The sequence below is a fragment of the Gavia stellata genome, chromosome 5 (genome assembly GCF_030936135.1).
Source record: "Gavia stellata isolate bGavSte3 chromosome 5, bGavSte3.hap2, whole genome shotgun sequence".
NCBI lineage: Eukaryota > Metazoa > Chordata > Aves > Gaviiformes > Gaviidae > Gavia > Gavia stellata.
In genome coordinates, this window is record NC_082598.1 from 55041026 (window position 1) to 55055973 (window position 14948).

A 14948-nucleotide genomic window follows, 5' to 3' on the forward strand; every position below is an offset into this window, starting at 1 on the left:
CCCTTGCCAATCAACTTGATCTCCCTTGGCGTTTCACTATTAGTAAACTAGACCCAATATTGGGTTGGTTAATTATGGGACAAGTCCGTAATTATTTGTACTCCTCTAAACTCTCCCTCTTTAGGCTTGACATGTTAACCTATGCAGATATGATCTGATTTCTAAGAAGTTTGTTAATTGGATTTGATTTAAACTGCAGCTTTTCCAAAACCAAAATGGTTTTAAGGGGAGGTGAACTTCCTGTCACTCTGAAATCTGGCCGACACAGACGAAAATGTTGCCTGGCTCAGTAACTCCTACGGGGGCTGTGGTACTATGAGACTGTTATTGGAAGAATGTTTACAGAGGTGCAAGTAAATCCACATCCACAGATACACTGTGCCAGCAGAAAAAGTACCGGGAAAGGCTTATGGTACTCAGGCAAATGGCTTCACTTCAGGACTTCAGGATTTTTATAGGACTCCAGAGAGGGGATGGATATGTGAATGTTTTAATAAAAAGTATCTATTACTGGCAGCATCACTACACAACCCCGAAGAGAGGCCGTAGTCTCCAAGCCAACAGGGTGGTGCAGGGTATTGTATTTGTTGTTTCTTTAATACTGCGAGATAGAGTAAAGCTGCCTTCTATTATATTTGTTTGTAGATCACCGAATGGCCATTGGTTATAATCAAAACATATTGGAACAGTAAATTTTCTGCTGTATTTTTTCTGCCATGGAATTCATTTTAGTGTTATGATTTGATTTTTATTTAACAAAGGCAGAGGGTTCAATAAAGTAATGTTTTATCTGCCACCTGACTTCTCTAAAGGAAAACACAACAAAAATATATTGAAGTTCTTAATCTTTTATAATACTGTTTTATAAAATAAATACTGAAAAAGTTTTCAAAATAAAAGAACTGGGACATATCTTCCCAGTGACAAAACAAAGAAATTAAGAAATGAAATATTCCTCCCTATGCTGTAAAATGTTAAACCATGGTATGATAGCAAAATAAGAACACGATCTATTAAATTTCTACATTCAGAAAGTACGTTAATACATGCAGAAGCATTATTTTTTGTCCAGTGACATATTCTTCATTGTATCTGTTTTATAAAATTTGGTTCCTAGTAATTCTTTATAGACTGTTTAATGTGAATACAGTAATTAATAAGTCTTCCTATTTATTTGCCTAATACGCTGCCAGATGGATCTGATATTTCATTTTACTTGTTTTGCAACCACGTGCATTCTTCGACTGTCTGTTTTAATCCTGCCTTTAAGTCTCTTAACATAAATAAAGATCATCCATCCAGAATCCTCTTCTCTCTGATCATTTTATCTTCAGTTTCTTCTGCGTTTAACTTTGTACTTTTATTCTCAATGAACCAAGTGTACAGACCTACATTTTATAGCTTTGAATGTCATTATACTGAGAAGAACTGTGAATGAGTGTTAACCACCAAATGATACTGAATGTCATATAGCATTTGGCTATTTCATTTTTCTTACGCAACACAGGGATAACAGCATAAAGTCCCCTATAAGACAGGTATGCTTACTAACAATGTTTAATAAGATAGATGAATATAGTACATCTGAGTTCAGAACATGGCCTACCTTACTACCACGCAAATAGGAAGTAAGCATGTGTTGTGATTTGGTACATGTCTTCGATTTGTTGAGTTACAGAGGCACAAAGCCTCTAAAGATGATGTCAGAAGTTAGCCAACAACTTATAACAGCAATGAGAGGATTATGAGCTACTGTAATCTTTTCTTTGAGTCACTGACACACATAAGCAAGATCCTCAGAAATTATGTGGCTGCCTTGCAAGTGACATCATCTTCAAACTAACTAAAAACTAAAAGGAAAATCAAGATAGGAGGCAAAGAAGTATCACAGATACATCCACAAGATCACACCTTTGGAAGTTATAGTCGGGAAAAAAGAAGGGTCTGAAGTAAAGAAACGTTGAATATCTCTTCTTCAGTAATCCTCGCACACTTTAGAGCTCTATCAGTTTTCAGCGTGAATTGAAGTAGTCGTTAGGAACATCTGTTTCATTCTGCAAAGTGCAGCATCGAAGTCAGAGGTGTGCAAGTATAAGCTGTAATTGATCTCACTGATTTGAGTGGAAATGGAGCAGATCGCTCACATCAGTGATATAATACTTTTAGAATCACTGTGTTTTATGTGATTAAAAATCTGATCATCTTAGTTTGATTTTGAAACAGGAAAATAAAAAGAATTTTTAATGTCTCATACTATTGTCCATGGTATCTAAAGTGGAAACAAAACACTGAGAGTATTCTACTGCTAAGTCTGTTTTTTTATGGCCTTGACTTTGATGACAAAAACTGGGTGAAATCCCTGTTGATATCAGTTACATTCCCATTAAATTCATTGGGCCAGAACCTCCCTCCATGACTTTTATTGTGTTTCCATAGTAAAGAATAAATTTTTTTATCACCTCTAGACATATTCATGGATTCTTTCAAATATTACAAGCGGTGGAGCTTCTCTCTTTAAAGCTTGCAACTTAATGCTTAGATAGGAATACTTTTTCTAAAATACCATTTTTTTAAAAAGATGCAGCTTGTTTTTCTTTGTTCTTGTCCCATGATAAACAACCAGCTTCATATGCATATATTGGAAAATGCTAAGATTCTTGGCTACTGGAAGAGTGTTCCTGAATTCAGAGAGAACCGTTCTTAAACCATAGCAGAAATTTTGATCCGCTATATTAATACATACGCTGCAAGAGCAGAGCAGCTTGAACAAGCAAAACAAAACAAAAGGATGTGCAGGATCTTCCCTTCCACCACAACTAGGGAAAACACGCTTGGAATTAGCTTTGAGCAAGCCTCCTCCAGCCTGAATCGTGGCTGCAGTGGGCCTTTCAGTAGTTTACTTTCTATCAGAATCACAGAATCACTAAGGTTGGAAAAGACCTGTAAGATCATCAAGTCCAACCATCACCCCAACACCACCATGACCATTAAACCACGTCCCGCAGTGCCACGTCCACACGTTTTTTGGCACTGCGGGATCTCCACCAATGGAAGGAATAAGAGTGACCCAGGGGCTTAGAATGTATTGCAATCTCTTTTGACTCTACAGAATTAGACAGATTTTGAAATCCCACATAATTTTTCTTTAAAGTGGAAAAACGGAGACAGGTATTTCTTTAATGCAACTCTGTTCATTTACAAAGGATGTTTATAACGTCTTTTTTTTTTTTCCCTGGCCACAGTAAGACTATTTTGCTTTGATGACAGGTTTGTCTTTTCTTCTGGGTACTGTTCCCTACAAGGGCTCTCTTTCACTCTGATTTTTAAAGATCATGCTACATATTTTTTGTGGCCATCTTTGAGACATTTGTCTTTGTGTGCGTTTGTGATGGTTTTGCAGCTTTTCTTTTTCACACGCGCATACAGACACACGCAACCTATATAACTGTTGCATGCGGTACGAGAGCCTCAGTGAGTGCCTGCACCATCTGGCCCAGCCATAATAGTGCACATTTGCACGTGGTCTAGCTCCTGGGTGGTATTTTTGCATTGTTTCAGCTATCGCTAAACAAAGAGGCATTTAATTGTGTCTTCAGTGAGCCTGAACAGAAGACAGCTACTATACCCAAGAGTTTCACTGGGAAAGTGCGATTGCCCAGCCCCCAGTACAGCAACGTACAGAAGCAAAGCGAGGAGGGGGAACATGAGCTAAGGCGCTCCCTTAATTAAGTAATGTCAAACTCAATGGCCATTTTCTTCCTAACCAGCAGCTGTCTTAGGTGCCAGCTGCTCTAGCTTTTTTGCAGCAGCTATCTGACCCATGAGACATTGCTGACCTCTACTTCTGCCCTTGGTTGCTAACCTCATGCACTCCCAGCCTTGCATCACTTTGGAGAAGTTGGGAGGACAGCGGGAACACAGCGTTGACATAAATCACGGATCATGAATGGGCTGTAAGATTTCTGACTCCTGGGCCTCTGTGTGCGTTCGTCTGTAGCACGGGGGGACAGGCAGCTAGAAAGTGACATGAAAAGCCTGACAGAGAAGAAAGAGCTCTGCTCAGGGAAGGTCACAGCAAAGGTCAGTGAACTTCCCCACGGAGAATGAGTGTGCCACCAGATGATGGGAAATGGCCGTGGATGGACCTCCAGGAGGTGTGAACGGATTCACTTACCAAAGCAGAAAATCAAGGCCCGATCAGAAAACAAAAGCATTTAAATACTGCAGAACCCACATAATTTTTACTATGGGGATGATAATATAGGGCTGTTTAAAAGTAAAAACCATCACAACAACAAAAATCTTAGGTCAAATCTTTCAGAGTTTGTTATTCTAGGTCGATCTGCAAAGGCAGTCTATGTTCTTTCCAAACAGGAGGACAAGTAAGAAAGCTTGTTAATTCCTCTATTAGAGGGTTCAATGTTCTTTAAATTACATATATTTTTAAATTGTTTAATTAATATGTGCATCCTTGGCTTCCCCAAGTAAGCAGGGAAACAGCACGCTTTTATTTAGCATTTCAGAAATGCAGCAAACAAATGACACTGAGTACCAGAAGGAACCCTGTCTACTAGTTAGAATGGGAGTAATCTTTTTTTCTAACCTGCATCATTGTCAACCACTACAAAACGAGCACCAGCATATACCGACATTGTCCCAATAAGGATATTGAAAGATAAAAAGAGGAATAAATTGTAGTTATACTCGGACATGAAATTAAATGTTAATTAAATACTCATAAAATTTAGTAAAGTATCCCAAGTTATTATTGATGATTATACCGAAATACCATCAAGAAGCAGATGATGACATTCGAGCAGAAGTCACTGGACTAGATCAACCAGTATGCTTCAGGTTTTTTATACCACGTTAGTGACACCAAGTACTTGTAAACCCTGCTTAACCAGGTAAATGATGTCTACAACTCCTTAGGGTTCTTTAAATGGCACAAAGCGGCAACTAAGGTGTACGAAGATATCTGTCCTGCGTCTTGAAAGCTTGATTTGTTGGTTGCTTGGAAAAGGAGCACTGATTTTTCATGGGCTGTACACACTACAATACCTGCTAGCAACATGGATCATTTAAGAGTGATTCTGCCCATTCAGTAACGTTTTGCTTTAAGAAGGTTAAACCAAGCCTTTAATAATGACTTGGACTTGGAATATGTAAAATCACAGTCTGTGAATGTGTCCTTTAAAGATATTTCATTATATTGGTTGGCAATTGGTTGCCTGTCTTCAGAATTTGGACCTAAACGCTGTCACAGCATGAGCTGCATGAATCAACATATAGCTATTTTCAATCATTGAAGAAAATAATAGTTGTAATCTTTGTATTTTACAAGCATCCTAGAAACGTTTCCTAATTGACTCTCACAGTATTCTCTTTCTATGAACAACAGGCAGATACAAGTATTATCAATACTAGAGAAATGAAGGTGAGAACTGTCAGAAAGGCAGGTGTTCACCTGCAATTACACTTCAGTAATAGCATGACACCAAATTCCTTCGGTCGTTTGACCATGCTAGTGAAAGCGTTTATCACACAACAAACCAGGATCAAATACTTTGTTACCTGTCGCCTTCATCCTGTAATCAGCTGGGCTACTTAGCCACTTTTTACTGATTACATTGTCGTAAGATAGCCAAGTATGTTTATAGGAATACACTTATTCTGACAAAAGAAGAGGATGTACGCTTTTCTGTTCTGGAATTGGTAAGTGGAAATTTTCACTTAACCTCTAAGCCTAGGGGATATATAAATATTTTTTTATTAAAGATGGAGCCAGAAGACCACAGGGAATAGAACACAATTGCAGAAAATGCTGAGATTATAGTTTGGATTTTGAATCACACTTTCTGGGGAGTTATCTGGATGCCAGGAAATGAGGAGAATTTTTTGTGTACTATGATCAGAGTAAGGATTGGTGTAGTTTCATTGAAGTCAACTACATTGAAGCAGGAAGAGAGAATCCGATCCTGCGAAGTTTTGACTGAAATCATGGGCTGTGCCTGCCAGCTAGCGGGAAGACAACAGAGATTTAAACCAGGAGTGGGATCCCAGCACTAAGGCTGAATCTAGCAAATAGGTGCTCTGAAGTCTTTTGCAGCTGTTCTCCTAGTCAATAGGCCGCTCTCTGTGTTCTTCTTAAAAGCAACTTCCTCTTGACTTATGAACCAGTAAAAAGTGTCTTGTGGTGATATTAAGTGATATTAAGTTAGACATTAAGTTAGATATTAAGTGATATTAAGTGATATTAAGTTAGATATTAAGTTAGATATTAAGTGATATTAAGTTAGATATTAAGTTAGATATTAAGTGATATTAAGTTATATTAAGTTAGATATTAAGTGATATTAAGTTAGATATTAAGTGATACTAAGTTAGATATTAAGTGATATTAAGTTAGATATTAAGTTAGATATTAAGTGATACTAAGTTAGATATTAAGTGATACTAAGTTAGATATTAAGTGATATTAAGTTAGATATTAAGTGATATTAAGTTAGAGATGTTTTAGTACATATTGACAAAAGCTTTGGCATCAGTGCTCAGAGAACATAAACACAATTAGCTTTATAGGCACAGGTAGTATCTTTATGGAGATCAGCCCACGTAAATGGGAGAAATATAATGTATGTATTAATCCCACTTATTTTTATGACAGATCATTGGTATCTCTTTCTCGGAAGAAAACTAGCATCCTGCCGGTACTAATGCCACCGTGACTCTGCAGCCTGTTTTTCTAATTTTAGTTACCGTCTTTCTGAATATTGAACTTGTGATAGTTTTTTTTTCCCCCCTTCCAAACGAGAGCTAAAGACAGAGTAAAAAAGCTATTATAAACTCCATCGTCAGCCCTACAGAGCAACACCGCTCTCCATAATAAGGAAGATACGCTTGAGAAATTCGGGGTACAGCCCCAAAACAGGAGAAGGCAACGGCCTTCCTTCTTCGGCTGGAAGATGGAAGCGTACACAATTAACCCCCGGCGCACATCTGAAGCGAAACCCCACAAAACACCCTGCCCCACCACAGCTGCTCCCAGGATCTTGCTGAGGAGCGCCACGAAGAAAGGAAAACAGGCTCTCTTTCACAAATGCGTCGATGATCGGCCTGCCAAAGCCAGGAGATGGGGAATCAGGAGCCTGGCTTCTCCTCTTACCTCAGCCACCCGCCCGGCGCGTTATCCTGTCACCGGGCCGGCCCCGGCCGCAGCTCTCCTCCCTGCCCTCACCGGGAGGGTACGGCTCCTCAAGGGCACCTGCGCCTCCGGCCGCCGCTCCCCCGCCTCGCCCCGCGCCTGCGCGGAGGGGAGAGGCGGGGAGGAGCGGCGCGGAGCTCCGCGCCGCTCCTCCCCGCCTCTCCCCTCCCCGCCCGGCGGCACCTCCGGGCGGCGGCTCCTCCCCCGCCGCTCGCCGCGCCGCGCCTGTGGCAGCCCGGCAGCATGGCGGCGGTGGAGACCCGCGTCTGCGAGACGGCCGGCTGCAGTAGCGAGGCCAAGCTGCAGTGCCCGACCTGCCTCAAGCTGGGCATCCAGGGATCCTACTTCTGCTCTCAGGTGAGGCCCCCGCGCTGCCGGCGGCTCGGCTCCCCGTCCCTCCCGCCGCCCCCGGGAGCCCGCCCGTCCCCACGCTGCGGGCCGGGTTTTTCTCCCGCGGGCTGTGCCCGTAGCGCTGCCGCGCTGCGGGGACCGCTCTCCTTTCGCTGAGAGGAAATACGGGAGGAGTGGCGGGGGGGGGGGGCCGTTACGAGGTTCCCAGTCGGCGCGGCGGACCGGTGTGCGAGCGCGGGGCCGGGCTGCGGGCGTGCGGCGAGGCGGAGGAGCCAGCTCCCCTCGCCTGCCCCTGGCCGCCCGGGCCCGGCCCTTCGTGCCCGCCTTTACCTCCCTCCCCGCCGGCTCCCTGCGAGCCCCGGGGGCGGGGGGGTCCGCCGTTTGTCCCCGCAGAAAGTTCCCCCGCACCGGCGGGGGGGTGCGTTGGAGCCGGGGGGGTGCCGGGCCGGCGGCCACGGGTGGGGCGGGAGCCTCTCCGCTCCTCGTGGCTGGGGGCAGCGCGGGGCTTCGTTGCTGAAGAGCAGCTGAGGCGTTCGTGAGAGGGTGCACGTTTTCTTCTCTGCCTGAAGGTTTGGGTGGTCCGCACCCCCCCCCCCCCCCCCCAAAAAAAAAAAAAAAAAGGGCTTAGTGGGACAAAATGAGACGTGCTCATCAAATTCCAGCCTGTGCATTTCTGTGTCTGCATCAGGTCTGGCTCTGGAGTTGCTTGGCTTTGGTAAATACCGGGAGACTTGTTGCTCTGAAAACAGATTTTCTGTTTCCTTTAAATACGAGCTTTTGGGAAGATGATTTGGTGCTCTTCCTTTTTTTTTTTTTTTTTTAATGTCTTTGGATGTTTTACTTTAAGGGTACCAAACAAGGAGATTCAGGTTAGGCCAGTTGTCATACGACCATCAACTCCTGTTAAATGTATTCTATAGGCCTCAGCTATCCTCACTTATTACCACAGTTGTAATATATTTGGGTCCTTAACTTAAATAGAAAGGGCTGTCTGGTGGCTGTTGAGTGGGGTTTTTTGTTTGGGTTTTTTTTTTTTAATAACTTTAAAACGCACAGTAAAATGCATAGCCTAATCCTTCGAACTTTTTGTCTGTGTAATTTCTGTCACCATCAGCGAGGAAGTATGTGTTTAATTCAGCGATTAATGGTGAACTTCATTGTCAGAATTATAATTCAGGGTAAAATTATTCAAGTTTTGTCGATAAACTTAACAAAACCATTCAGTCGCATCGGCTAGGTTAACTTACTCATGGGACAGATTTTCTTCTGAGTCAGGATGTAAACTGATAGTCATGGTTTGCGTAGGACCAGGGAAAAACTTCCCACGTGCGTGTAACACACCCACTGCATGGTTTCTGGTACTTTCCCCTGAAGTCTCTGGTGCCAGATGCTGGGAGTCAATGCTAAATTAGATCGACTGCAACTCAAAATTGTTCTGACGATTCTGTATCTCTAGTTCCCATGTGGTGCTTGTAGCTGGTTTGTAGGGTTTGCTCTGCATTTTAGTACCAGTTTTGACACGTAAAACTCATCATAAATACATCTTCAGCATATACAAATATTAGTTGGTGATGACAAAACCATTTGTTAACACACCAAACAAGCCTGTGTGAGGAGTTCTAGTAACATCTTCGTTCCCCTCTGCCATATCTCCAACTCAGCTAATTTTTATAGGATGTGGAGATTGTTATCTATATATTGGGTTCAATTCTTTTGAAATATCTGCTACTGTTATAAGGTAAAAGGGGAATTACCAGAAATACTTACTAGCTTGTTAGAAGAGGCTGCAGGGGTAACTGACTACATGCTTGTAAAGCTGTCCTGCCTAGAAAATAAAACACTGAACTGGGAATCCCAGTCATCTTACTTCTGAGTGACCTTGGGCGTGTTGTTCCTCCTCACTGTGCCTCGCCGTCGTGATGAGTAAAGTAGGTGAGCATAGTTATTCCCCGTATGAAAGGTGCTTTGAAGGTTTTTGGGCAACATGTGCTGGAGAAGAGAGAAGGAAGTTAATGGCAGCCTGTTTTCAAGACGTGCAAAAAATGTCACGCGCTGAGAGAAAAGTCCCTGCGTTCAGCCTGCAGCGAGGACCTTCAGCCCCCTTTAGTACCTTCTGTGGGGCCCAGCACAGGCTGCCCCGAGGTTCCAGCTCTCCCCATCGTCCGGTGCGTGCGATGGAGGAGACTCGCTGCAGTGCTCCGCTGGTGTCTTGCGAGCAGGGTCAGGAGGGTAGGCGAGGTGCTGCTGACAACCTGGCTGGCTGTTCAAATAAGCACATGACAGGCGAAGGAGTCTTAAAAGCCAGGGAGTTTTCTCTGGACTTCCAGCAAGTTTCAGCGGACTGGTTAGCATTTGTAAAACTTTTCCAAAGTTCTCCCTTTGGTTTTCATTCTGTTGTGGTATTACATGCGTAACTGTTGGGTAAGCTAGTGAGTGGACCTAGGATGCTACTCCACCTCACAGCACAGCCTGCATTATAGCTGGCACGGTCCTATTCCCTCCCTCCAAAGATGCACGTTTCTACCCCTTCCATTAAGCGGGCCCTGCTTCCTTGGTGAGCCGCTTCTGGGTACTTAGGGCTTTCTTTTAATGGAGGAAAACCAGTTGCATTAATTTTTTTGCTGGTTTAGCTCCCCAAAGCTGCGCTCTGCAGTTTCAGAAAACACCAGTGCTTCAGGAGCATGCTGCCGAAGAGCGGGCTTGCCCGTTGTGGCCCGGTTTGGCATAGCCGTAAAGTCAACCCGTCCTTATTGAATGCAGCGGTCTTAGCTACGGGTGTGCAGGCGCTTACTCTGGGCTGAGGGCACGATGGGAGTGACGAGCTACCTGGCGTCTCTTTGAGGCATAAGAGCATCTGTACGGACATGCACGCTAGTTTAATTAATTTGCTTGGAAGCCTACGATGACTTGTTCCTACAGCCAAAACTCCAATCAGAGCTAAAACCGCATTTGTAGGAGTTTTTCTCCAGTGCTAAGAATAAACAATAGAAGAGTGTGAACTACTGTGCAAAGGTAACCAGTATGGAGCAATGTGTTTGGGTTATAAATAGTAACATACAATTTGTTAAGAAATATTAATGCAGGTGGTATAGGACTGAGAATCTCGGTGTAGTGAGATTGATTAAACATTGTTTTCTGTCATTGCACGTAGAGAATTGCAGTGAACTTTTCAAGTAGATTGTATCAAGACAGTGATTTCCCCAGTGGATTTATCATTTGTGTTTCTCCCTTCCTTGAGAAAGGGCATTCTAGTCACTTATTTTTCCCCCTTTCTGCATCAAAAAGAGTACATCTCAACAACATGCCCTGAAAATGCTTACTCTGAAGTAATTTGACATCCTTTGAAATTCCTTTGAGCCAACACTGTTTCATCTCTGGGTGTTGTGCACCTTGGAAACTGGGTACAGCTGTTGAGTAACAGTTGTGCTTGTGGGTCATGGGTGGAAAGGGGGCCGAGGCAGCCCAGTTCTGGCCTAGCAGGGTAACGGAGGTGGGGTAAAGATGGGGTAAAGAGGAGGTCTGAGGTGGTGTGTTAAACCCTAGCATTATTTTTTTTTCTTTCACTCCAAGGTGTAACGAGAGGGAATATTCTGCTGAGTGATTCTGTCTGCTCTTAACCTTTAATAAGATCTTCATTTAGGCTAGTAAATCAGGTACTGTCACTGCCGGCTGCCTTCTTTCACTGTCTTGCTTTCTCTTTTGTAGAGACTTACTACAGCGTTGTATGTGTTTATCATCTTAGGCTGAATTACTGTATCTCACTATATCTTCTGAATGTGGAAATAACACAGATGCCCAGCATCACATCTCAAGTGTGTTGTTCCTCTTGCTGAGATGAATTTGCTATTGTGAAATCTGCCTTTATAGATACACATGTCACTTGTGTGTAAATTGTATGTAGTATACATAAACAGTTTGTGTTTAAATACAAAACCAATTTACATTTCTCCTGTGCCTTCTGCCAGCTGCTGAATGATGGACAGAGGGAAAGTAGTAACTGTTCTTGAGCCAGTTACCATTTTTATATGAGCCTTCTAATTGTAAATTGATCTCTAATTAATAATTTTGTGTTGCTTTCATGAAAACTTCCCCTCATACTATTTATATCTGTATAAGTGTCTCGGATGAAACAGAGTAGTCTGAGGCTTTCTGTGGTGCGGACTGGATGCTGGTGTGGGGGCATTTCTCCAGCCAAATTCAGAAATATCTATTTCTAGCCACATACTGGAAACATTCTCTTATTATAAAGTCAGTGGCTTGGGCTGCATTTCTTTTCTCCAAGAGGTGGAGGCCACAGATTGCTCTCAGAATAGTAGTCCTGACTTATTCAAGGAGAACAGTTGTCCCTTCCTGCTTTGTGTGCCCGTGTGTTGTTGGTCCCAAAGAGGCCCAGGTACACGAAGTGATCCAGTTATAGAGTCAAAAGTGAGGACCGTGACATGGTGAAGCTGCTGCACATGAGCGATGGTTGGACATGTGTTTTAGGTGTTTGAAGGGAAATGGTTTGTCTGAACTGTACAGAGGCAGCAGCATCTCTCTCGCAGTGGTGGATACCCACCGACAGGGCTCTTTCCATTTGAGGTGGGGTATGACTTGTTAAATTCCAGTGGCAGGAAAGAAATGCTGCTCTGTTTTCTCAGAGGGTTTGTATACTGATTTACTCCCTTCTGGGAGGCACATTTTCACTGATACTGAGACCCGGGCCCTTGACGGCTTTGGATACTTGAGGTCCCAGTAATTTGTGAAAAAGAGTGGTGGTGTCCCGTCCCCTGCTTTGCTGTTCCCGTTCACCTTCAGTGTGTTGGGGGTGTGGAGTGGGGAGCAGTGGACCTGGATGAAACTATTTCTTGTTCTCTCTCCTGTCAGACCATAGGACATAAGTGCCGTATTTCATTCTTGGTTCGCCGTTCTTTGCTGTGCCTAAAATAAGCTAGAACCTGCTGCTTGGATCCAACTGCAACACATATGGTTTTTTTTATATAAATGGCACTCTGCAGATACTGCCTTCTAGAAGATCTTTTAACAGATTCCTTTCACCAGGAACTTGACATTTTTAATTGCCTATAAATCACCATAAATACCTGTGTCTGTGGTAAATGCCTGGTTATTGTTGAGGCACAAATGCTGAGCCATCATAACTTTCTGAAAGTAAAATCTCAGACTCCCGTAGGCAGGCTTTCTGAGCTAGTGTTCAATATACTCAGAGGAAGAGCTTTGTCATATGGGACCCAGGAGTGCCTGGGTGAGATCAGGCTGTAGATGATGGAGAAAGCCAACGTTGCTGATGCCAAGGTGCCGCGTGTAGGTGCTTCCCTTGGATTTGAATCTGAAAACGCACATTCAGCTTTTCTGAAAAACCGACTAGTCATGTATGCTGCTTAGGCTAGTTTGGGAATTTTGTACTGAGTTTGTCAGGCCAGAGGCTGTCTCTGGGGGTTTGTACCACACCTAGATGAATAGGGTTCAGCATGCTAAAAAGAGGCAACTGTTTTATTTTAGCATCAAATGTGTTAACAATTGTATTCCTCAACATACTTGTATTCATGGATAAAATGTATAGTTAATCTGTATTGTATTAACTATATATCACTGATAACCTGATATTTTTCTTAAGCTAAATGCCATGCTTACGCTTTTTCTGACTTGTTTTGCATACCTTCAAGGTGATTTGGTTAAAAATGACTCCTCATTAGTCAAAGCTACATGATCTCAGATTAAGCCCACAACAGTTTTACATTCCAAAGGACGTTTTAAAATTATATTAAAAAAATTGCTCAGAATATTTTTAAATACAGTATACGGCTTGGCACTGTTTCCCCATTACAATTCAGGGTATAATGACATGCAAAGAGACAGCCAGTCTGTCCCCACAGTCTCGATTCCAGCTGTCTTTTTTTTTTTTTTTTTTTTTGCTGTGGAATAGGTGTTTTTGGAAATTCATCACAGTGGCTCTAAATGATGAGCGGAGTGAATGGAGAGCGGTAATTTTGTGGCAGTTGGGCATGAATTGGAGTTCTCAGTAACTGTACTTTGGTATTGTGGGACATGGCTTAACGGGCATGGTGGTGATTTTTTTTTTTTTTTTGGTTGATGGTTGGACTTGATGATCTTAGAGGTCTTTTCCAACCTTAGTGATTCTGTACTGTGGGGTGGTTTTTGCATACCTGCTGATAGGTGTATTGCAATGTCAAATGCCAGGTTGCATAAAGCAGCAGTACCTGATGGTGAAGGGGAGCCTGAAGAAGAGTGTCAGCCTTAAGGCTGGAAATCGCTGACGGAGAGTTGGCAGAGCTAACTTTAAACGAGCTGCTACCTTGCAAAGGTAGTTCAGAAACACAGTTTATGAGTTTGTCTTGAATTCGGTGTTGTGGTGCCTGCATGGCTTCCTGCACTTGGGTAGCTTATTTAAAGCTAGTTTGGTTATGTCTGCACTATACAGAGGTTTGCAGTGTACTTCTATCCTAATCTTGGTTGATTTAGCACCCTTTTCTCCTCTGGAATTTGCAGTTGGCTGTGCTTTTCTACCTCTTAATCAGGTTGCATGGCTAGAGGAACTGAAAGAATAAGAAGCTCCCTGTTATTACTGTAAAGATGACAATAAGCATAGGGAAAAAATTCCTTGTGAAGTAGCTCAATAACTGTTTTAAAGGGGTTTGTTTTGTTCTTTCAATGTCTGATAAAAAAAAAAGCCTAAGGTATTTGGTAGTGATCATTGTGTTCATAGTGAAGATGCACTCTACTGTAAAACAAATTCTGCTCTGCTGCATGAGTCTGTCAATATTTGAACCAGTAAATAGATGTTGGGCTGAGTCCTTAAGGTAAAAATCATCTAGACAAATAACATGGCTTCCACGTGGTGATCCAAGAGGAATTTTTCCGGATCATAATGCTGGTTGTACCTTTAGTTACCTTTTGGTAAATGTACAGGTTCTGGTGAACACTGAGCTTGTCTCTAAACACAGAGTCAGTGGGATTGGCTTAAGAATGGCTTGAAGCCAGAAATCTTGTTAAAGGTTTAAATAAGTTGATGGCCTCTGTCTAAAAATCACAATTGTATTTTTCTTGCTGATAGAACAGTTATACCCAAGATTGTTCTGAACAAATTGAGGATTACCCCTCTGTTCCCTGCCCTTTTTTTGGTCATGCATTTGACTTTTCTTCTTGTACGGTCCTCTTCAGTGTTTCCAAGTCTCTCTTGATTGCTATATTAAAACCGCATGCAATAAAAAGAAAAACACTTTGGGTGAGAAGGGTGGAGATATTAATGTCAGACAAACTAATGGGTAATGTAGTGTTTGAAATGAAATCCAGGAAGTCTTCCAAGAAACTTGAAGCTGAATTCACATGAACTGTGTACTTTCCCCCTGAAGCTAATTAATGTTTTCAAATATGT

The 14948-nt window shown here is 42.6% G+C and overlaps 1 protein-coding gene across 1 annotated transcript in view; it reads left to right on the forward strand.

Moving 5' to 3' along the window:
• The first annotated feature begins 7447 nt into the window (after window positions 1-7447).
• METAP1 (methionyl aminopeptidase 1) overlaps window positions 7448-14948 on the forward strand; it is a 29314-nt gene continuing 21813 nt past the window's right edge. The window contains exon 1 of the mRNA XM_059818253.1: window positions 7448-7561. Within this exon, the coding sequence (XP_059674236.1) occupies window positions 7448-7561 (114 nt within the window). The remainder of the gene's footprint in view (window positions 7562-14948) is intronic.